Here is a 24261-nt window from a genome sequence, read left to right as displayed (position 1 = left end):
AGTGGCACCAGAGGTACCGCATAATCCTTCATCATGATCAGCATGTTAAGGTCTTTAGACAAAGAGGAGGAGGTGTTATCTTCATTAAATACAGCATTTCCCAGGACTTGCACACAATCTGAAGCAAACTTCTGCCATGCTGTTTTTTTTGTTAGTAAAATGGCTGAATCGACAGCGTTAAACAAAAATCTCCCCAACATATGGACTCTCAACTCACCCCAGGCCTCAATGAGTTTCTTCAAGATGTTGAAACACAACTTCTGGCTCTGAAATAAAATGGAGGACTGAAATATACCAGCACTTGCACCTAAACCACAGCACTAAGCCTTGTTAAACTGGACCTTTATTCTTGATGCTAATATTTCTGTTAACAAATGCCCTACCTGAAGAGTCAACAAGATCAGTAACAAGTGATATAGCTGTATTGAGTTGCCCTACAACTGTCACTAGTTTCCACGCCAGGCACACATCAGTGTAGTCCGGTATGTGTCAGTCAGTGTTGATATTGCAACAGGCGACACCAACAGAACACATGGTTCCAGTGGTAATTTGATGTTGCTTTCTACCAATGTGTTAAATGTCACAACAGAGAAGGGTGACATCAGATATAAGTTTTGAAACATCACGGGACAAGGCATTAGAGTAAACATGCCATCAGGAATGAGAATTGGAGAGGTGAAGAAAAGTGTGACACTAAATGTTTTCTGTAATATGGCACATAGTAACATGTCAAAATGGAGGTGATAAACCAAGGATCATTATCAGGGTGAATTCTGTGAATTCATTATCTGGAATTCAGACTGATCCTGTCTGAACTAAGGGAAGCAATCTGGCACCAAGAGCTGTAGCTGCCTGAGCACCCATGCCTCATCGTGTCATGTCTCTAAAGATCAGTGTCCGACGACTGGTCAGGATGGTTTACCTATGTATCAAGGTCACCCACCTGAGGATCTGGCATCTCCACGGCGCCCTGGACGATGGACATCAACACCTGGTTCAGGTTCTGCATGTCTGTAACAAAGCAGCCATGTTAGAACACGAAGTCATGGTACTGTTTACTTTCCGAATCAACATAAGCTGTAAAGCCCAGGTAACATCATGGGGCTGGGGCTGGCTAGGGTTTGGGAATGGGGGCTGGGGCTGAGGCTGGGGGACATGAGATCAATTGTGCCACCCTCCAGGTTGATATATAAAGAAGCATATTGTCTGAAACAGGAATAACAGATGTATCTTCAAAATGATTAAGTTATTAACAGTTAATATGACATTATATGGCATGATCAAAACAACAGATATTTGTCTGAAAAGTGAAACTCTTAAATTTGTTTCAATTATTATGTATCTTCACTAACACATGTAAGTTAAAATGGTATGAAATGTAGTGTCTAGAGGGACTAGACCGTGAACACAACTAATAATTCATCATATCTGAGCTTGAACAGTGGGGTTCAACTATACTTCATAAAACTTAAAACAATAAGGAGCTGAATACCGGGCTGCCTGTTAGCTTATGTCCACATTCAGTGTAAGTGACAACGACTGCACAGACACTTCCAGCTCGTACCTTGAGTTCGGAGGACTTCCAGTGCATCATGGGTAACAATGGTAGACAGGAACTGGTAGTATCCACGCTGCAGCAGTTTCCTCTCTTCCCTAACCTCCTGGTCTCGCTCATCAGCCGGAGATGACAGAACTTGGAAGATCGTTGTCACAAACGGCATGAATACCTCACTCAGGAATGGTCCAATGGCAGACTGTAACAACAGCAAATCAGATATCAAGGGTTCATGATTATGTTTTGTTCGTAGTTTAATGGTGCACTCACCAATACTCCTGGCAAAAGATACATGCTGGCAGTGTATAAACAATCAAGCCTGAGCCAACCCAAAGACCACTACCAAAGCTGTCCACTATGATATGTCAATGAAGTCGCCAGAGTCTGAACTTCATCTTTATAAAGTCAGTTCTTGTGATCGGCAGTGATTGATGGGAAATATTACAATCCAAAATCCCTTGGGCGATTCCATTCAAGCAAAAGGCAACATATCTGAATGGTTCCAAAGAATGTAGACAACTGACCAGAACATCTATCCATACAGTGTACATATGTAGTAGACCACACACACAATGTTTGTTAGTATTTTGTTTAAAGCCACAACATTCCAACTACATGATGGTGGCATGTAAATAATGAAGTCTTGACAAGACAATCCAGTGACCATCATCATCATCATGAGCATGAGTCTACTGAACAGAGACATGCCTGACCACCTGATCCTCTCAGTCGCCTCATACTACAAGAGTGGGTTGCTGAAGAATGATTCTAATAAAGATCCACAATGAAACAAGTCATCAAATACTGAACACTCAATCCCTTAAGTTACCTTTAACAACCAGCCTAAGGTTTTTGGCATTCAATTCTGATGTTGAATCAAATGGTATATCACTGCAACATGAACCTACCTTAAACTTCATGATGAGCTGGTTCATGAGTGGAATGAAGTCGTACATCTCCTTGGCCTCCGGCTGCTTGAGGAGGTGCTCCAGTGTGATGGGGATGAAGGGAAGGATCTCGTCCTCCATGCATACCACCATCCGGTGCAGGTACTGCCGCACACCCATGTGGATCAGCTGGCGGTGCACAGGTGTGTTCAGCGCACTCAGGAACAGCTTCAGCAGCTCCGTGAAAGCTGCAATGCAGCCGCTCTGCTTCATTGTCTGTTGGCTGGAGAAACCCTTGCTGGCACGACTGGATGAGAGACAGAGTGAGTGAGCATGGTTTTACACCACTTTTAGCAATATTCCAGCAATATCATGGCAGGTGACACTGATAAGAGACAGAGTGTGTTTTGTGAGTAAAGGGACATCTCCTTGAACAGTATTAGAGTTGAATGTGAGCTTAATGGGTGAAGATTCTGCAGACACCTTTCACAGATGTTTACATTTTCAAAAACAAAAGCTCTGGTTTGGTGCTGACAAGAACTGTTATGATCAGAGCAAGTTAGGATCCAAGGGACACAACTCTACACGGGAACCTAGGTGTTGCCCCCAAAAAGTGTTGAAGGTCTATAACATCTAACTTTAACACTTTCAAAGGAGTGAGTGTGTGAGTGAGTTTAGTTTTACACTGCTCTTTTCAGTATTCCACCAATATCACACAAGGTGGGGAACATCAGAAAAGGACTTCATCCACTGTACCCAAGAGCGGATTGAAACTCGGGTCTCTGAAGTGATGAGCAAAGCAGCAGGCTACCCCATCTCCCCTATCTGACAAGGAAAACATTCTCTGTCACTGTCTCACAAAAATAAAAAAAATCCCCATTCATAAGTCTTGAGGAGCTGTCTATCTCACCTTGCTAATGACATGGCAGTAGAAATACATCTGGCATATAACAGTCTACGTGACTCATCCGTCTCAGTGTACAGTTTTGTCAGCAACTCTTCAAATTTGTTTGCAATTGGTGCCAAGAGATTTTTCATCAACACTTGCTTCTTCTGGAAATACAAGTAATGAGTTTTGTTTATATCTGGGCCAATTAGCAAAACAGTGAGTGAATGACTGCATGTGATATTGTATAAATATTAGTGATGGTTAACAAGAAAGGGTTTATCTAATTATATACTTGGCAATGATGCTGATTTTGAGACATATTTTCATTTCTTCAGTTTATCTGAATCATTCATTAGCCAAACAGACAAATTTGCTAACATGATTTTTTTCAAAGTCAGCAGCTTTGTTTACGCATCTGAGATACTACACAGAACACACATAAAAACTACACCAGAAAGTTTCTGATACCACTTGTGACAAAGCACATATTATCATACTGACCTCAGGTGACAAGGTGCTGGAGACGACGAGTATGCCGGCCGACTCATACATAAATAACTGGTCATCGTCCGACAGGAGGTGCAGGTAGCCATTGTCTGGGGTGTTGAGGACGAGGAGGTCCTGGAGACGTTTCAGGACATCCTCCAGGTAGGGTTGCATGTGACTCCTGCAGAACACAGACACATTTAATACACTTTGTCAACTTCAGTTATTCATGTCAATATTATTCCAAGTCTATGTCAGTAGGATACGATGATGACATAATTAATCCTCAATACTTCTTGGAATAAAAAGAACAAAATCTGATAACAGGATTACCTTTCCTTCATCAAACAAATCATGTGAACCTTACTTTAATCCCTTGATGAATCTTGAAAACAGGTACGACGTGCGACTGCGGACTTTTGGTGATTGGTTGCGGAACCCCCTCTCATCCAAAAACGCCATCTGAAAACAACCAGTACATAAAGATGACATCCAACTAACGGGGAACCTGTGGTCTTTCCATGCTTTGACTCTACACCCCCTAAAACAGGTAATTCTAAGATCTGAATCATGGCAAGGAGGCCCTTGTAATTTCTGTTGAACGTGTCAGAACTGTACAGACAACTCTGCAGGAAAGAAGTCCATCTTAATTTCACTTATAACCTTATGGCATGAATCAAGCTAAGGTCCACCAGGCAACATTAGTGATGAGACAGTTGTAGCTTCAACAACCAGGCTAATGCATCAGAAAGCTGACTTGGAAATTACATAATGGCTGAGTGGACAACATGTAAATGTTGTTATTCAACTCACCAGAACCTCTGGGATGTGATCTGGTTCGCAGCTGAAGAACTTGTCATACCGGACGACAGTCTCAAAGAACTGGAGCTGGATCATGACATGTCCCCTACAGCTCACACGGCTGGTGATCAGCTGGAGACACACACAAACAAATCCAGGTTAAACAAACTGCAAGTAATCACAAAGTGTTTTGCTGCAGGTTTAATAAAAGTTTTCAGAGTGATTTACAAGACAATCTAATTAATCTGCAAATACAGTAACTAAACCAAAATCGGGTGCTCCCTTTTGTGTTTGTGAGAGTGCTCTTTGTCTGTGTTGGCAACTTTGTCCGTGTCAAATGCATGTGACCTGACAGATGCATGCAGTCAATGAAGTCAACTAACCAGTCTCATCATTTCCTGAAGGGCAGAAGCTTTAGCGAGGTTGCCGCTGAAGTGTTGTCCTTGAGAAGCCTGTAAACAAAAGGACATACAGAAATTACATGGCGGTGAACAGAACTATATCAATCATTGATCACTGATTGCTATTTTATCAAATTCCAACGACTAGGTTTAGTTAAATCAGCCCATTATTCTTCCTTGTACTGACCGGCACAGCCTCGCCCAGCATGTACAGCAGGTTGATGGCCATCTCAACATCCTTCAACTCCATCGCCTCCCACTGTGGCAGTGTTCGCGTCACGATGTTGTGCACTGTCACTATCACCAGTTCCGAGTCCTGCAGGGAGACAACAGCCATGAATTCAACACATGTTCATCAGTGTCAACCTAACAAACTATCACCAAAACAATACAACAGAAAGAAACTGTCCTTTGTTTTGTAGATTAAGGTAAAACACTGACATTGTTCCATTCAATGCTGAAAATTGGCTCCAGGAAGTGAGGCAATCCCCCCTTGTAGTGAATATTCCAATCTCATTAGAGACCAGAACACAGTTGTATAAGACTGAAAGAAACTGAAAGATAAGATAGGACACAATATGCGTATCAACAGTCAAGTGAGTGTAGGTGACTCTAAATGTCAGAGGGGTCTGCATCACCACCTGATCAGTGTAAAGTCATCCTTCATCATGAGTTCATGTTGCAACAGGCGACACCAATGCTACAAGCTGTGACACTGGTAATTTGATGTTGCGTACATCAGATTCAAATGTTTTATGCCGGCAGGTCACTTCTATACCATTTGAAACATTTTCGTATTTTTTACATGTCTGTTTTACATATTTTCACCTTAAAGCATGTCAAAATAGACATAAAATGTCCCGTGGTGCCATCTTATTTTTCACTAAAGCTGTTCAACTGTTTAATGATGCAAGCACACACTAACCATGCTATTAATGAGAAATGGTTATAGTTTTGTAGGAAAGTGGTTAAGTTCCTGCTTTAACCCTATAGGTCTGGATGGCTTCAGCACAAGCTAGATGAAAGCCTGAAGTTTCTCTACAACTGTCACTGTAGTTTCCACGCCAGGCACACATCAGTGTAGTCCGGTATGTGTCAGTCAGTGTTGATATTGCAACAGGCGACACCAACAGAACACATGGTTCCAGTGGTAATTTGATGTTGCTTCCTACCAATGTGTTAAATGTCACAACAGAGAAGGGTGACATCAGATATAAGTTTTGAAACATCACGGGACAAGGCATTAGAGTAAACATGCCATCAGGAATGAGAATTGGAGAGGTGAAGAAAAGTGTGACACTAAATGTTTTCTGTAATATGGCACATAGTAACATGTCAAAATGGAGGTGATAAACCAATAAAGCCTTCTATCAATCAAATAAAACAACACTGGGGCCAATCAGACTTGAGGGTTACAACTTAGTTCCTTAGTGTTTCATCATCAGACAATCCTTCACATACCCGATAATTAACAAGAAAGTAACAGTAACCATGGAACTAAAAAAAATGCTCTGAGACAAACATAAATGTGTTTAACAAAATGTTCCTGGTGGATGCAACAGAAATGTATCATTTAATGTACAGTGGAAGCTGCCCAAACCGGCATCTGTCCAATCCAGCAGGTTATCAACAGTGGCATAAAATCTCAGTTCTGTCCATGACTTGTACCATTACTATCAGCTCTACCATCTGGCACATTGTCTAAACTGGATATTTCTTCAGTCCAAGTGAGTTTAAAAGGCTCTCATGCAAGGTGCCCAGTATTATTGGTGCATCAGTCTAATGACATCCATTTGTATCGTTCTATGATACGTATCAAACGCTAATGCTCTGTATATTAGGTAATTACATCACGTATTTAATGTTATACACTTACCAAACACCTTCTGAATGTTTATGTAATTTTAAAAGGCAAGTTCTCAAAGATGATAAGTGACTTCTCAGTTACCTCCCTCAAGTACAGCTGCATCCCAACACTTCTGCCTAAAACATCAGTGTCTCAAAGATAGCAGTGTGGGTGGTCGTTATCACCATCATCTTGCTAATGTTCTATTTATTAACTTTTTTGTTTGCTTCTGAACTCAAAATTTTGAATTATACAAAATAGAACGATAAAAATGGCAATCAAGCAATGTAGAGTTGTACACTTTGAACCTACAATACCTATCCCTACCATCATGAATACTGCACTGCAGGTATTTCATACTGACCTCATCAGTATCAAAGTATCATTGTCTGCTGTTTCCAAGTTCTATCAACATTTTAGAAATATTGACAGGCTTTATATATGACATTCATGATAGATATGTTACAGGTGGTAAAGTTCCTATTTTCAATATGTGACACTATATATCTGAAAGTCTTCACCCAGTGCTTGATATAAGCCTCAAGTTTCTCTGCAACAGTCCCTGTCTAAAATAAACCAGCACTTGCATCCACACCTAAGATCAAACCTTTGTTAAACTGGACCTTTATTCTTGATGCTAATATTTCTGTTAACAAATGCCCTACCTGAAGAGCTAACAAGATCAGTAACAAATGATATAGCTGTATTAAGTTGCCCTACAACTGTCACTAGTTTCCACGCCAGGTACACATCAGTGTAGTCCGGTATGTGTCAGTCAGTGTTGATATTGCAACAGGCGACACCAACAGAACACATGGTTCCAGTGGTAATTTGATGTTGCCTTCTACCAATAAATCTACATGTTATAACACTGTTAGGAAACAATACATACTTTTCTTACTAGGTAAATATTAGTGAGACAGACATTCAAGCAAGTTTCAATCCTAATCTCATCAAGGTACTTTCTGTGGTACACTTTAAACAGTTAGCTACCTAGCATTTCTTGATACTCCATTGTTATTACTATGTAGGAAGTTGGACTCACCAGCTGAGCCAGGTTGTTGAAGATGACCTTGAGCTGTTTCCGATACTCCTGAAACATGGCCTCATCTTCTCCCTGTATCACGTGACACACACAGACATTACACACACACACACATTTTAGACAGGATACAGACTTAAGTAGAAAATTAATTAAAGACAAAGTATTCCCTGATTATTTTTTAATGTTTGTTGTTAAATGCCACACTCAACAGTATTCATACAGCAGCGGTCTGTAAATAGTGGGCCAGATTTATCAGACCATCAGTATGAACATATACTCTTCAAAAAAAGTAGGGAAACAGTACTTTCAATGTACAATTGTCAAAATTGGGAGATATACTGGATTGAATCAATGTTGATACAGCAATAATGGAAGTTTTGAGCGCGTCACCACATGTATTTCATTCAAAGAAAGGTGTGTGTTCAGTTATCCCCCTTGTTAGGTGACTGGAGTACGACATGAAAATTTCAGGTTTAAAATTTTCAGTCAGTAGTGTGTGATTTGACCCTGAAAACCCTAACCATGCACAGATGCAAGAAAATTATCACAAAAAATGGTCTACAGTGATTTATTGACCTGCCTGAAAAATGTCAAGATTCATAATGACACCTCGTGCACATGTACGAGGCTCCCATGTTGCATGTGCTTTCCATGCCTTGTTTTTGTGAGTGGTGATAACATGAAATGATGCTGCATACACAAGATGAATGTCATTGTAACATTCCTCAATGGTTTTCTTTCTACCAGACTTCAAATTCAGGTTCCCCTACTTTTTATAAAGAGTATAGATCAGATCAACAGCATGAACAAAGATCTACAGTTGGGATATTATGACAGCTTTCAGAACAGCCTTGACAATTACTATATACAAAGTCGACCTTTAATTTGTTATAATTTTAAAAAAGCTAAGAAGAAGAGAAAATCACAGTTACCTCTTGGTCAAAATTGTAAGAGTCATCATACTTCATTTTCTTGACAATTGTATAAAGGAGACCCTGCCAAACAAATAGAATTAGCGTCAATACAACAAGGTACAGGACGTCACATGAATACCAACAAACAACAACTTGATAGAAACATTTTCTGACAGTATATGAAACATTTCATATGGTCACAAAAATAGAATGGTTTACACAGTGAGAATGTCATCCCTTACTGCTGAAGACCTAAAACAGTTTATTATCCCCACGTACGTATGTGATGTAGATGCTGAAAGTTGGAAAAGTGTACTAAGTTCATGTATACTTTATCATACGTATGCAGCAGGGTTTAATATTGACAAACTACCACGTATAGAAACAGCTGACCCTGCAAGACTAATGTACATCACTCTCTGACAAATGTAAGAATTTCAGACATTTTCATTTTCTAGGACTCTAACTGGTTGTAACATAAAACATCCTTACAATAGTGTTTCTTTGAGTAATATAAAGAGGGGAATATCAAAAGTTGATATATTTGTTGAAAAGTCCCAACAAGATGACTGTAGTTCTGTTTCACGAAAGGAGAATTCCCCTTGTGGTGGACTCGGACTTCCACCATCAGTTAGTACAGGAATAGTAAAGTTAGTAAAGGAGGAGTTAACTCAAAGCAGTGTTGTATATAAAGTCCTACCTCCATGTTTTCCCTCTGTTTGGGTGTGAGGGGAGCTATTTGCTTCAACAAGTTGATGTATTCTTGAGAGAAGTTTGCAACAGCCCCTGACACATCGTCATCTTCATCACCAAGGAACCGCAGCATGTATGGCACTTTGGTCTCCAGAGCTTGTAGGGTGTTATTTGTAGACTGTGTATCACCACTTTTAGCTAACCTACAATGGACATGGTCATTGAAGAATGGATGTCTTGGCAGATTTAGATCAAACAAAGTAACAGAAAGAAAGAAATCTAAGAAATCTAAGGCTTGAACATAAGTCATTAGAAGCTGGCATGGCTAAGGGAAGTAACTCTGGGGCCCCCATTCAATTGTCAAGTGTCCCAAGTGGGGTATCCATTGTTGGTATACAACAGTAAGCATTGTAAACATTGTCACAACCACTGAATCCTGACATATTTGTAAGAAAAACAATCAACACCTTGGTGTACAATATCTAATAATCATTTCCTGAAAATTCAATAAGAGAACAAGTTTTTTGTTCTACACCACACTCAGCAATATTCCAGCAAAAACATGGCAGGAATACCAGAAATAAACTTCCCACATTGAACCCATGTGATGAATCAGAAGTTGGTCTAGGCGTGATAAGAATTCGCTAAAATCACTCGGTTACCCCATCAGCCTGTAACAACAAACAAATATTTTTTTCAACTTTGTGGAATACTCACTTCTGCCATGATGTCAATAATGCCATGCCAACACCATTGATCAACTTGGAAAGCTTGGCCAGGAAGTCCCCCTCTTCATCCTTCCAAACAGATATGGAGGCATTAGGCATGTCATATTTAGTAAGATTTGAGTAACCCAAAACTGTCGGTTTATTGTGAAGCTAAATAAGGAACCTCTGTACAAACAACCGAGCGGCTTAGATGACTGGACTGTTTCATCAGAAATCTTTTGCGGATGAAACCTTTTTTTTCATATGAGGTACAAAGTCAGCAAATAATGAAAACAAGATAAGACAATCCAGTGACTGGTATTCAGGGCAACGGTACATGTTATACCACTTGTATCTCTCTATCACTTCCCCTATTTAACGCAGTCACAGAGAGACCACCATATCAGTTTCTTGGTTGCCTCTTTTGACCAGAATGATTGATAAGAGTCCAAATTCTAACCCGGAATCACCCATCTCTTTGTCAAGTGATAACATTCTCATGATTATATGTCTTTACATGATGAAAATCATGTAATGTAACCATGGTTACTGCAGTTTGGTATTTGTTGTGAGGACACACATAACATGCTGCTCTTACCTCAGGTGGACTGAGCACACCAGCGTTGTCCAGAAATGTCATGAAAGACTCCACAAGTTTAGTTTTGCTGACAGGATCCATCCCCTTGCTGATGATCTCATGGATACAGTCACACGCACTCTCTCTCACCAATGGCAAGGACAGAAACCGCAGCAATGAAGATACAAACTTATCGTTGGCAATGAGGCTGATGTCAATCCAAGACACATATCTGCCGACAACATCCAGACAGGCACAGGTTATCTCAGGTTTGTTTGTTTCATACCCCGTCTGAAAACACAATGTACCAAGTCTTCTTATATCAGGCCAACGTAGACTTTCAACAGTATTCTCATTGTCCACTATTACCAACATGTTCCATAGACAAGGAAATCTTAAATAACCTTGAATGTGGTCTCTAGTCATTCCTCTGGATCCACCAATGATAAATCACCATGATCAATGCATTTGTGAAACAAGCATTGTAATAATCCCCCATGCATATCAAACTTAAAGGTCACATGCAACCAAAAAATCAAACATAATTAAAACACATTTATCACTTATTCATGACATATAATATACATTGCTGCTTTTAAAAAAACAAACAAACAAAATTATAAGCGTACAATCGCGATTCAAAAGTGCAATATTTTGTACTTGGGCTTACTTCCCCCGAAACGAAGCCCTCGGGAGACCGAGCCCAGTCTTAGCACCTGGATGTGCACTCAAGTGTAACGACGGATTCTGATTGGCTGTTTCATTTGCTGATCTGCTGAGGGTTCATTGTGTGTACAGACAGATGATCTGTTTGATGGGCATTTTAGAAGTATAGCGAGTCACAAGAAAGTAAGATTCTTTATGGATAACAACTTCTTTTTGTGTACTTGATGCGTAGTTTCAGTATGGATTCATATACTGTTGTCAAACAAAATCATACACACTAAAACAAGTCGTTATCCATGAAGAATGTATATAGAGATGTTGGATTTTGAAAATACATGTTCTCCGAATTTGCGCTCGATCCAATCAAAAATGACATCAGTAGAGATGGTAAACTACTGCGAGGCTGGAATCTGTCATTCGTCCAAGTACAAAGCAGGACTTGAAAATGACAAGAGTTTGCGCCAGTTTCCGTCAGATCCAGTCATCCGAAAAAAGTGCATGTAGTGTGTTTGCAACCCACTGACATAAAAACATGTCATGTGTATCACACGTGCCTAATTACATAATGTGGCAGAGACGGGACGCGGGGGCGCGAGTCATAAATCAACTTATTTTCTTTATGTCGTATACTCTGATAGGTGTTAAGTTCAAATTACACGTGGTCAATGATTGAAGCTGTGTACTGCATGTTGTCTTTAGCAGACAGGCAGGCAGACATATAGGTGTGAATAAACCAGACAATGAGCTCTGTGACAGAGACTGCTTACCACAATCAACAAGTTTTTTTTACGTGACGAGTAGATCATTTACTTGTTTGTGTACACAACCAACATTAGACTACTGCTCACAACCTCAGACGCTGGGCATGCATACTGTTTCAAGCTCCGCGAACCTATTCACTGCGCATGCGTTATGGACGCAGCGCAGCACAGATGTTGAAACCAGTTTTCCCCCCAGCGCTGGGGGGAATTTAGTGAAACGTTTGAACTCCGATTTCGCGGGCTTTTTTTTCATCGCGTTTTTTTCAACTTTATAGGTTCAATTGGCAATTTTTATGATTTGTTTCGGTAAGTGCATACCGAAAGGTACCAGAATCTGCAAAGTTGTGTTTTACGTTGCATGTGACCTTTAAAAAGGAATGAAAGAGAAGGTCCTAATTTAAAACAAAGTTAAATGTCAACAAAAACATGACCAGTCAACCTCACATGATATCTTGCTCTGTAGTTGTTTAAACGCACAAATATTTTCAAGACTCACTTTGACATGACGGTCCTAGTGTATGACATGCAAAAATAATAATAAAATTGCTTATTGAAATACATTAAAAGTACGTCATGAAAGTCTATGAAGGAAATCCATAGAACTATTCTTGAGATATCTCGCTGACAATCTTAACATAGAGTTTAACATGCTGAAATCTTCAAAGTGTCGCTGTGACCTTGAAAATTATGTGAAGGTTACCAAAATCAACTGGACCTTGCACCTTCCCTAGATGAAGCTTGGTGTCAAATACGAAGAAGACATCTTGCTGAAAATCTTAACATGCAGGTTAACATGCTGAAATCTTCAAAGTGTCGCTGTGACCTTGAAAATTATGTGAAGGTTACCAAAATCAACTGGACCTTGCACCTTCCCTAGATGAAGCTTGGTGTCAAATACGAAGAAGACATCTTGCTGAAAATCTTAACATGCAAGTTAACATGCTGAAATCTTCAAAGTGTCGCTGTGACCTTGAAAATTATGTAACAGTCACCAAAATACACTGGGCCCTGCAGCTTTCCTGGATAAAGCTTGATGTTGAATGTGAAGAAAATCCAGTAAAGGGTTCTTGAGATATCTCACCGAAAAGGATAAAACACTATGAGTCCCCGTGTAATCTTGAAATGAAGTCACCAAACCTGACTGAGACCTTTCCTATACTATGATGAACCTAGGTACCAAATATGTCAAGAATCAAGTTGACAGTTCTTAACACATTCCCATGATGACAGATGTACGTATGGATGAATGGAGTCCAATTCTATATCTCCACTTCACGCTAAACGTGTCGTAGGGGATAACAAGAATGGTTGGTTCATGGAACAAGAGGTTCTGAGAGACAATCTAAGACTAAAACATTTACGAAGATTTTGATGCACTCTTTACATTGCATAATAGGCAAATAAACATAATACAATGGAGTAATGTTTTCAATAGTATTTCAATCACTGTAAGTAAGGTCCAAACAGGTGCAGATATTTGACATTTCTCACACACAGGAAGTCCTCAAGACCAGGTCAGCAAGCATGTTCGCCTAATCAACCCAGTACCCTCCTGATAAAAACTGGTGGAACAACAGTTCTAACCCAGTACCTGTGTGGGTTTCCTTACCATAATCTGGTACCATGAGTCGGCTAACTGTGCCACACAGTGGTCCCGCATCGTGTCCTTAATCACAGTGTTCCGCTGGGTCTCCTGGAAAACAAGTCAAGATGTCACCACTCTGTCACAGCATCATCACAACAAAACTAACAATACTGACATCTATATCTAGCAATGATACAGTTATAACTGTGGATGCCCGACAATTATTCACATTGTCAGTCACAATGAGATCATTCTGCCTCAAAGTACAGCATAACATTGTTAATTATTTCTAAAAAACTTGCAATTACTGCACAATGACTTAAAATCACCGGTCACACATTGTAATTGTCTGATATACTGTGACTTACAATCAACAGAGACACACTGTAACTTTCAGACTGGGTGTGACATACAACCAACATACACACACTAACATTACTCTGTAACTGTCAGATTGGGTGGGACTGACAATCAACAGTCACACACCATGATTACGCTGGAGATCTGTTCTAACCCTGACCATGGTGAAAATACAAGTCAGGGATATAAATGCCTACACAGTTTTCTCACCTGTGGTGTGTGGACAATCTCTCGGTCCACCACCTCGCTGTCGATGGCCAGCAGTATCCGGAGGAACATGTCCACAGCGAGGTGACCGAGAGCCAAGGTGGACAGCAGGTCCGCAAAGAATGTCTGCCATCGGTGGGGATAGTCCACAATGAAAGCAAGGGAGACAATCTGGGCGACTTTATTGCGTAGAAAGTTCTTGCCTTGGCTTGCTTCATTTCCCTGAAACAATGATGAATAAGTACCATTCCTTTAATACACCACAACAATTGATGGAGATGCTGTGATATTCAGATGGGCATAACAAAAGAACCAAATTTGAACTTGGAATTGATGATTGTTTAGCTTCATTTCAAGTTTCAAAGAATGAAGTAAAATGTTGCGTAGCATAACACTGATATATTTCACAAAATAATATGGTCCTGTGGACCCATACGGTGGTCACATTCATACAGACATGATAAACCTGGAACACAAAGGCAGGAATGAGAGCATGAGAAGGTTGAGGGCAGTATGAAGGGTTTGACATTACCTCCATCTGCAAACAGGCATTGATGAAAGACTTGACGTTGTTGTGGTCCTCTGGTGTGGACTGTGCATAACTGGAAGGAGAAAAGACTGACACTGAACATGAATCTCTACGGCTGATGATGAAGCAATCAGTGACACAACTTCACCAAAGTGGTGGCATCACAGAAAGGATGAAACTCTACTGGGGTTGTTTTAACTAGACACAAACTGAATCAGGTTGGTGGGAATTGCCATACAATCTGCTATTACAAAAAAGCTGGGATTGTTATTGTATTAATATCGCATCACCATCATCATCACGCGACTGAGTAAGTATGGTTTTGTGATTATTCCAGCAATATCACACATAGTACCCATGTGGGGAATTGAACCCTGGACTTCAGCGTGATGAGCAGATGCTTTAGCCATTAAGCTACCCTACTGAAGTAGATCAATGTTAACTTATAAATCTGACTGGGTGTGGGTGTGCGTTTTAGTACATACCTGTTCTTCAAATAGTGTTCTACAACTTGTAAACAAAAGAACTTCACATGGTCATTGCTGAAAAGAAATATTAAAGCGATGTACAATGGTCACACAAAGGGAAACAGTTTACTTAATGAAGACAATTTACTTCAGACTTGAACAAGCCATCAGCAACCTGTCATTGTGTAGTAAATCTCATGTACGTAATTTTGTTTGTTTATCACTGCTCTCAGCAATATCTGAGCCAAATGAAGTGATCTACACAGCTGGGATATGATCACACTTGCACCAAGCAGTGTTTACGGTGGTTTTGAAAATTGCCGGTGGCTCATGCCAAAAGGGTCTGAAAATTCCAGCTGAACTAGTTTTTATCTGAGAGAAAGTAATCAGAATTCATAACAAAATACTGTCAATAAATGTGTTGCAGGGTGTGCTCTGTGTTCCTTGTTGTTTGAGAATATGTTCATTAGACCTACATTAAATACAATCACTGATTCGATGCCATGCTGAGACAATCAGAAAATTATTTCAAGCAGTCCAACTACATTCAATAAATGTGTTCAGAATGTCATTAAATAAACTGTTGAATAAAATCAACAAAAGCATTCATCAAAGTTGTCAAACGTACACATAAATTACTCTGTTCATCCTTTTGTGTTATCGTGTAATGTAAGTCAAGTCACTGACAAGTGACATCTTGGCTTTCGCCACCACAGTCTTTATGCTCAGACACGATGATTAATGAAGAAAACGCGCATGAAGTATATTTGTCATAACGCAGCATGATACGTCCAATAGGTTCCATAATTTACATACTGATAGCGTTTTCTTGCTTAGTGAATTCAAAATACCATTATTTTGGCCAATCACAATCCCTTTAGCAGACTGTGTGGAAAATGCGTCATTAGCAAACATTTTTTATCCAATAAAATCGCTTCTTACAACTGTGAAAATACTCACAGGAAGGGTACAGTGATACAGTTGATAATCACAGCTTTAGCATGATACCTGCCGTCAAGCTAATTGCATCGCATGTTATTCATACAAAGCTCATAAAACAGAGGTATTTTCCACTATTGTGTCATGTAAGCGAGTGGAAAGCTACTGATAACAAAAAATGGGCAACTATTTATACTATATATGATATCTTTTTATAATAATTTTCTGATTACATAAATATGACAAAAGAAATGGCATTTGGCTGTTATGAAATGTCACAATTGGACATAGCTATTTTTTTTCATACCCTTAGCCACTGGTTTAGATGTTTTACTTTCATTTTGCCTCTTAGTTTGCCTCTTATTTGTTCCCGAAAGGAACCCTGTCAGTGTACGCTGTTCCTTTTTAAAACTGGAAGCCATTTTTTCCACTAAGCCCTCAATGATTACCACATGGTATGGCTATAAATAGATAACGGGGCATGCCAGTGTGCAACTATCTGTATCAGCCAATCACATGGCATGGCTTGATCTGCCTATGCGCAATATGCTAAAGTCTACATCTTGCTGTGCCACGACGTTTTTAACTGCAGATATATTAAATTTACCAATAAAAGGCAACTCAATGCAATGAGAAATGTACCGGCAGCAGCTACCGATGGCAGTTAAAAATACTCATCACAGTTTTTATCAGTAAAAGACCAGTAATTACCAGAGAATGGGAACACTGACCAAGTTAGTGTATCTGACCCTCTCTTTGGTCACCTTCAACAACATGTTCATGACAGACATATCATAGATATCAAGCAGTAAACTAATGGCTAGCAATAAGACATGAAGGATGAGTGAGTGAGTTTAGTTTTATGCCGCATTCAGCAATATTCCAGCTATATGGCGGTGATCCATAAATAATGAAGTCTAAACCACAGAATCCAGTGATCAACAGCACGAGCACTGATCCGCGCAATTGGGAACGATGATGTGTCAACAAAGTCAGTGAGTCTGACCACCACATGCTGTTAGTAGCCTCTTACGACAAGCATAGTCACCTTTTATGACAAGCATGGGTTGATGAGAGTTTATTCTACCCTGGACCTTCATGGGTCTAGTAGTAGTAGTAGTAGTAGTAGTAGTAGTAGTAGTAGTAGTAGTAGTAGTAGTAGTAGTAGTAGTAGTAGTAGTAAAAAGAATATGTCTTCATGTCATACTGTTTGGCAAGTAACAAGATATGAAAAAGTTAAAGACGGGGTGAGCAGTACGACATGATGCAGTAAAAGATGTGGCAAGAGGTAAGACATGAAGCAGTGAAAGATGTGGCATGCAGACATGAAGAAGGAAGAGATGTGTCAAGTTGCCAAGTAGAGACGCACCTGTGATACCTGCCACTAGTTAGTGCTTGAGCACAGATCTTCCATCCATCCGGCTGCTGCTTCAGCTCTTCAAAGTACTGTAGAGCCTGGGGAGACAAGAGAGAGTGGTGTTTAATTCATCAGAATGTTCAAACATAACAGATAAATTCATGACATATGAGGACACATATTATCTACTCTTTACCAGTCTATATGTAAGTACACATGTATTTGATCAGTAAATATGTATACAATGATATTCACATACTGAAAGTGCTACTGGTTATTTTGAAGGTACATGCTTGTCTGGTTTGTGTGCAAATGATTCAACAATGACAGTTGCTAACATACTACCGACAAAAAACATGGGAACTATGGTGAACTGTAAGGGAAACTCCATTGAAAGACTGCCTTGGTTTCAGATAGGCTTGATAGAGCCGATTGAGTATGAAACTTGTCGCCTAGTGAGTGTATGGTATTCCCTATTGATGGCAAGTGCTGATTTGAACCTATTGCTCAGGGCCATTAATGAAATGAGACGATCCTATAGTGGTGTCGTTGATTTTTTTTTTACCACGCCAATCTCACTGCAACCCCATCTGTCTGACAGTACTTCCCACAGGCGTGAAAATACACTTTTTGATTTACCCAACATTTGGGCAACTTGAAACAATGATGTCCCTTCTCTTTCATCCCCACAATTCTCCATTTTGTTTGTTCATTGAGATAATGCCTCAGAGGCATTTTTCAACATGTGCTTAACTCTATTCCATTAGTGATTGCGTGTTCTCCAATACATTTACAGATGTTAACTTCTGTGTGCACGTGCATCGAGCGTTGGTAATGCATTATGTGGAATTTCATTGTCATTGGAAGTTGTGTTTGCAAATTGCTATGCTACGGTAACACACACTTTTACCTTGTTTGCTGCATTCAGTTTCTTAGTTTCCTTATTTTTTGTCGATAGTATAGAACAATAAGGTTTGAACTTGTTTGGGTTAATGCAAATACACAGGAGATGTGGAACTTCAATAACTACCAAAGTAAGGTAAATAAAAAATCATTTTGGAGTAATTATGGAAACTTGAAATTCTCATAACACATACACTGAACAGATAATCATGATAATAAAATATATCCGAAATTTTGGGGAAGTGTTTGATGATGTTTCACACTCTGCAATATTCCCTCCATATGGCAGCAGCCTCTAAATTGGCTCTGGACGACAAAATCCAGTAATCAACATCAATCTACGCAACTGGTATATGATGGCATGTCAACCAAATCAGCAAGCCTGACCACTTAATCCTGTTGCCTCTTACCACGACCGTTACAGAAGGCCTATCCTAACATGGATCTTCACAGATGAGTGTTTGATGAAAACCTTCAAATTGATCCTCACTCTATAACTGTCACTGTCTCTAGTTACCACGCCAGGCACACATCAGTGTAGTTCGGTATGTCTCAGCCAGTGTTGATATTGCAACAGGCGACACCAACAGAACACAGAGTTCTAGTGGTAATTTGATGTTGCTTCGATCAATCTGATCAATGAATGTGTGGTGTTTTCACAGTATCCTGAAGACTTTGGTTAGTTCAGATATAGTTGTTCCTATTGTCAGATACAAATGAAGGAAGTTGAGTTTTATGCAACTTGTCTACCTTTCTCTGACCCTTTCCAAGCAATGATGATAGTGCTATAAAAATAATAAATATCACAAACCCAGGTTAAAACATTATAGTATTGACAAGATCTAGAAGTTGTTTGATCATTGCAAAATCATACACCCTGATGACTGAAATCTTATAAAAAGAATGAGTGAGTGAGATAAGTTTGACACCGCTTCGAGCAATATTCCAGCAGTATCACAGCAAGGGTCACCAGAAACTAACTTCACACACTGTACCCATATGGGGAAATGAACCCAGGTCTTTGTGTGACAAACAAATACTAGGCTACCCCACCGCCCTTCTTATACAAAGAATCAAATTTGAACATTGCAAGATGATAAATTTAGCATGTTAAGTAGACTAAGGGCATCCAGATTTATCATACACACAAGTAAATTGTTAACATTACATATGCAAATACTCTTCATGGGTTTTCACAAAGTGAGTTAGTGTGTTTAGTTTTATGCTGCTCCAATATTCCAGCAATATCACAGTGGGCAACATCAGAAAAGGGCCTCACACATCGGGCCCATGTGGGGAATCAAACATGGGTCACTGGTGTGACATTCAAACCCTTCAACCGCTAAGCTACTCCACCCCTCTTTCACAAAGTGAAAATTGATACTAACAGACTTTACCTAACTTTCAAATTTACAATAAATCTGATCTTGAAAACAGGTTGACTTTAAATTAGAATTCAAGCATGAGAGGTTAATAGATTTGATCTTATCTAAAGACAAAACCATATAGATTTTATGTTGTGGCAACTACTGGTGACCATACTTTTTCAGTATGTTGCTTCTGGAATTTCAAAGGCACCTAGTAACTTCTCTAGATGCCACATTCATGATAATGTAAGAGTACCCCATCTTGCCACAGAATATGATAAAGATACATTGTACATATGACAGTGAGAGTGCAGCTAACTGGGTGCAAATAAGAATGCAAGCTGCAGAGCAATGATCTCACTATTGTGCGCCTGCTGTCACGCTATAAAATTATAGTATAGTGCTGCTCAGTTCAAGCAAAAGAGCTTTCCTTAAAATAAGTACATTTCTTCAGAGGCAAACAACCTTTTAAGATTCTTAAGGTTATGGTTCAGGGTTAGGTACCCTCTGTGATCCTTATGATTCGGGTATGGCACCCTTTCCAATCCTTAGAGGTAGGGTATGGTACTTTATACATGTTATAAGATCCTTACTATCCTTTAATATATTTAACGTTTGGAACCCTTTCTAACCCTTAGGGACTGGGTTAGGGTAGGAAAGGGTTTCCAATCCTGAGGGAGCTGACACATGAGTAGTTCAACATATTTTCCCGACCTGTTGGGTTAGACATTACCTTTGAGCAAGATAATCAGATTACATCCAACTGAAACAGATTTTGCCCCATCTGGGACTTGTCGGTACAGTCCATAAAACAATGTAGTGAAAACAATAAATGGACAGGGTGTGGCACTGCTGTGGGAATGACATGCTAACTGTGATGGTGCTCGTGGTCCCGAGGTAGAGCGTCACTAATTTCATCACTCTCTTACAAAGTCAGTAATACAGGAAAGTGTGTTTGAATACCCACAGCACTATTTCATCTGAAAAAGTATGTCCAGTAAAGTGTACTACTCCCCATATGACATGCTATTGATTTTAATACACACAATAGTGTCTATACCATACATGCATCTACATTTGTGGCGCATTTTGGGTCAATGAAGTGAAAGTATAGTTCATATTCGCTCATTTTCCAGGAAATCAACCTCAAGCATATGTCATAATTTTCCCTATTGTCTGCCCAAAACAAAAGACAGAGGAAATGACCTGGCAACATAAACTTTCGACAACTTGCCACGATTACGGTAGAACACTGTCACGTCATAACTTGGGAGTATCGTTCTTCAGTGACTTCACATAACTTACCCTATTTTGGGCAAGGCTGTTGCCTTGTGAGCCCAACCCCTGGAGCGCCAGTTCGTCCATTACTGTCTCTTCCTTAGAGAACAGGTTAAAATGTTAAATGTCAATATTCACAAGAATACAGGTTGATATACAACTGTGTTTACATCCTTAAGACGTTAAGTTGGGCTATCTTCTACATAACCACGCGTGAGCGTGACCCGCTTCCTAAACGATCACATATGCGGTGTTTCCTGCGGTATCTCTTCAAATGATAAGTTTCCAGTAAACAGTGTGGGTCAGCTGTTCATGTGACGTAAGTGTTCGAAACTACCCATGGTTATTACAGCTAATTGCAATCACTGCATTGCATCTGAACAGTTCCACGTTTCATCATTGGCCCATGCGTCAGCCTCCATGTTTTTCGACATAGGTTTATGTGAAAACACATCACAGATCCTACTGCGGAAATGGATTCGTCAGAAACATTCTCCGCAATGTTCTGGTCTGTTTGAAAATATCAGAATTTCCTTACCGTCATATTATATTTAAAGCGCCTGTGTCGTTTGAAAAGAACACATACGTTTACAAAACAATAATTAGGAACCAGTACAAGGGAAATATTTCAGAAGAAAACACAGACTACCTCATACAGGGAAATGTCCGTGAACTTTCAGTTAATCTAAATGGGTCAGCGAATCAAAACACTACACTACATTTCACATATATCTCACATGTGCGCTCGTTTTCAAGTCAGTTTGGTACTGGAAAGTGAACAGATGACACCTAAAACCACAGCAGCTAGGGTTTTTTTTTTATCCAAATTAGGACACTGTTTAATCCAGCTGGACCAAAGCTAAGTTATGAAAATATATTATTTTGGTGGCAAAACAAGCATCCATTTAAATTAAAAAAGAGTTCCAGTGAGTGGGAGATTCAGCATCTGAGACTGTCTTAATATACAGGGCTGTTACACTATTTGTAGAAACGTCAGGGCGCAAAGGGAAAAAAATGTGATTCTGAGAAAACCAGTTGTACAGAATTCATACTGACCCGGATATTCCAATCATAGTCGCAACAATCTCACTCATTGGATGTCAGAGACATTTTCTAAGCTATAATAATTAAAAAAACGTAATAATGAAATATTATGGACAGATTATGTAAGTTATTTGTAGTCTGTATAACGAATATTAGCTGGAATAGTATACTTATGAAAGATACTCGCTCTAGGTACGAGTTGTTAGTCCTGCCACTGACAACATATCATCTGTTAAAAATATACAGGCAATGAGTGAAATACATTTTAAAATAATGATGAATTGGATATACACACAACGTTTGTGACATACTTTATTTGTATTTTCTCTATTCTGCTAGTGATCCAGTACCTCAACACAGGCGAGTGACAAGTGCGACAGATATGTTTACATGGAGTTAGAGCGTTCACCAGGCTATCCCACTCGTCACGCCAAAGGCCCGGGTTCGATTCCCCACATATGAAGCCCATTTGAAATGTGATAAAGTGTAAACTGCTTCTACGGCGTTGTATCTCAGTCGGCAAGCACTTTACTTTTGGAACATTCTGCTTTATTAATATAAACACATGTTCGTCGGTATTTTGAAAATAACATTAAATCCATTTTAATCCCACCCATCACGGATCAGAACCGGGTTTCGATGTGGTGTTCGAACTCTTCACCCACTGTGCTACACCAAAGTCTCGTCGTACGCGTGCTGCATAACATCTTCATGCAGAAATATGAAATATTCAAAACTTTTCGAAATCCTTCACATCGCATCACAGCTTCGGTTGGGTTTACCACCATTCTCTTTTAATGTTAACTCTGAGTAGACTCGTGAAGATCAGGCCTAAGAGGGGACTAACGGGGTCGGTTGCCTTGGTTGACACATGACATCTTACGCTGCATTTAAAAAATCCAAAAAATAAAAATAAATAAATAAAAAATAAATCTCTCCGACGTCGGAAGGACATTTTTGAAACTGTTTATAGAAAACAAATGACGAGGGAGAACGCATTATCATTTCTTTTCTCTCAGAAATACAGCTTGGGAAGTTCAGCACGTGTTAAAGAGTTGTAGATTCAGTCACACTCGTTCTTACAGATATTCATTCCTGTGGTCAGGGAGCTTGTATAGAGGTTTGTGTGGATGATCGAGACGCTGCCAAGTCAAAACTATTTTTTTTTTAATGGCAAGAAAAAAAGTTATGCTCACAAATAAAAGTGACGCCCCGATACCCGAGAAACATTTCACCTTTTCTTTTTAGCCTCACGACACATATAGTCGCCTTTTGTGGTAAGCATGGGTTGCTGAAGACATGCCTGTCGCGGATCTTTCTTCAAAAGGAGAGGGAGATCTTTTATCTGTTGTTCTGTAGATGTTTTCTTTTTTCGTCTCCTCCGGCTTTCACAACCATCCAATGATAGCTTTTACTTATTTTCTTGCTTTGAAATAAGCAATTACGAACTGTAATTTTTGTAGGTTTAGTAAAATCATTTGTTTCTATTTACATTAAAACGTTCTTATATCGAATCTCATATTCAATATTGTCTACATGCGGGTATGTCAAGTACGTATTCCTAGTTTTGTCGTATAACTGTTAAGAGGCAAGATATAGTCGTAGGAACAGAACAGTGTTCTGTCCCACTGTCCCATAAATCGACCATGATGCTAAGATTGTCATTAGTTTCTTTATCGTATGTTTTTTTTTGGTGTGTGTGTGTGTGTAGGGGTGGGGTGGGGTGTGTGTGGGTTGTGTGTGTGTGGGGGGGGTGGGGTGGGTGGGGGTGGGTGGGGGTGGGTGGGTGTTGTAACCAGTGGGTGTGGCACAAAACCTAGTTCGTTAAACTATCTTGTTGTACTTTTTAAATAACCTGGACAAAGTCTCATAATTACGAGACTTATTATTAATCACAAAATATTTGTATTTATATTCAAGAGCACAAAATAAAAAGTAAAAATTTTAGTTTTTAGCACATCTTAATCACCATATAGTCTGTAATTAATTCCGTTGGG

The 24261-nt window shown here is 39.5% G+C and overlaps 1 protein-coding gene across 1 annotated transcript in view; it reads right to left on the bottom strand.

Annotated features, from left to right (window-relative positions):
* LOC137296105 (exportin-T-like) overlaps positions 1-21654 on the bottom strand; it is a 28204-nt gene extending 6550 nt beyond the window's left edge. Inside the window, exons 1-21 of the mRNA XM_067827786.1 lie at positions 21248-21654; positions 17685-17770; positions 15395-15451; positions 14913-14982; positions 14384-14602; positions 13838-13921; positions 10823-11092; positions 10235-10314; positions 9525-9720; positions 8843-8905; positions 7911-7982; positions 5207-5335; positions 5002-5070; positions 4631-4750; positions 4185-4279; positions 3833-3998; positions 3353-3495; positions 2464-2749; positions 1565-1754; positions 944-1011; positions 218-266 (exon numbers count right to left, since the gene is read on the bottom strand). Of these exons, the coding sequence (XP_067683887.1) occupies positions 218-266; positions 944-1011; positions 1565-1754; positions 2464-2749; positions 3353-3495; positions 3833-3998; positions 4185-4279; positions 4631-4750; positions 5002-5070; positions 5207-5335; positions 7911-7982; positions 8843-8905; positions 9525-9720; positions 10235-10314; positions 10823-11092; positions 13838-13921; positions 14384-14602; positions 14913-14982; positions 15395-15451; positions 17685-17770; positions 21248-21307 (2572 nt within the window). The 5' untranslated portion in view covers positions 21308-21654. The remainder of the gene's footprint in view (positions 1-217; positions 267-943; positions 1012-1564; positions 1755-2463; positions 2750-3352; positions 3496-3832; positions 3999-4184; positions 4280-4630; positions 4751-5001; positions 5071-5206; positions 5336-7910; positions 7983-8842; positions 8906-9524; positions 9721-10234; positions 10315-10822; positions 11093-13837; positions 13922-14383; positions 14603-14912; positions 14983-15394; positions 15452-17684; positions 17771-21247) is intronic.
* Positions 21655-24261: the final 2607 nt, after the last annotated feature.

The sequence above is a fragment of the Haliotis asinina genome, chromosome 9 (genome assembly GCF_037392515.1).
Source record: "Haliotis asinina isolate JCU_RB_2024 chromosome 9, JCU_Hal_asi_v2, whole genome shotgun sequence".
Classification (NCBI taxonomy): domain Eukaryota; kingdom Metazoa; phylum Mollusca; class Gastropoda; order Lepetellida; family Haliotidae; genus Haliotis; species Haliotis asinina.
The sequence above is the reverse complement of the archived record's forward strand: the minus strand, read 5'-3'. Positions and strand labels throughout refer to the sequence as shown.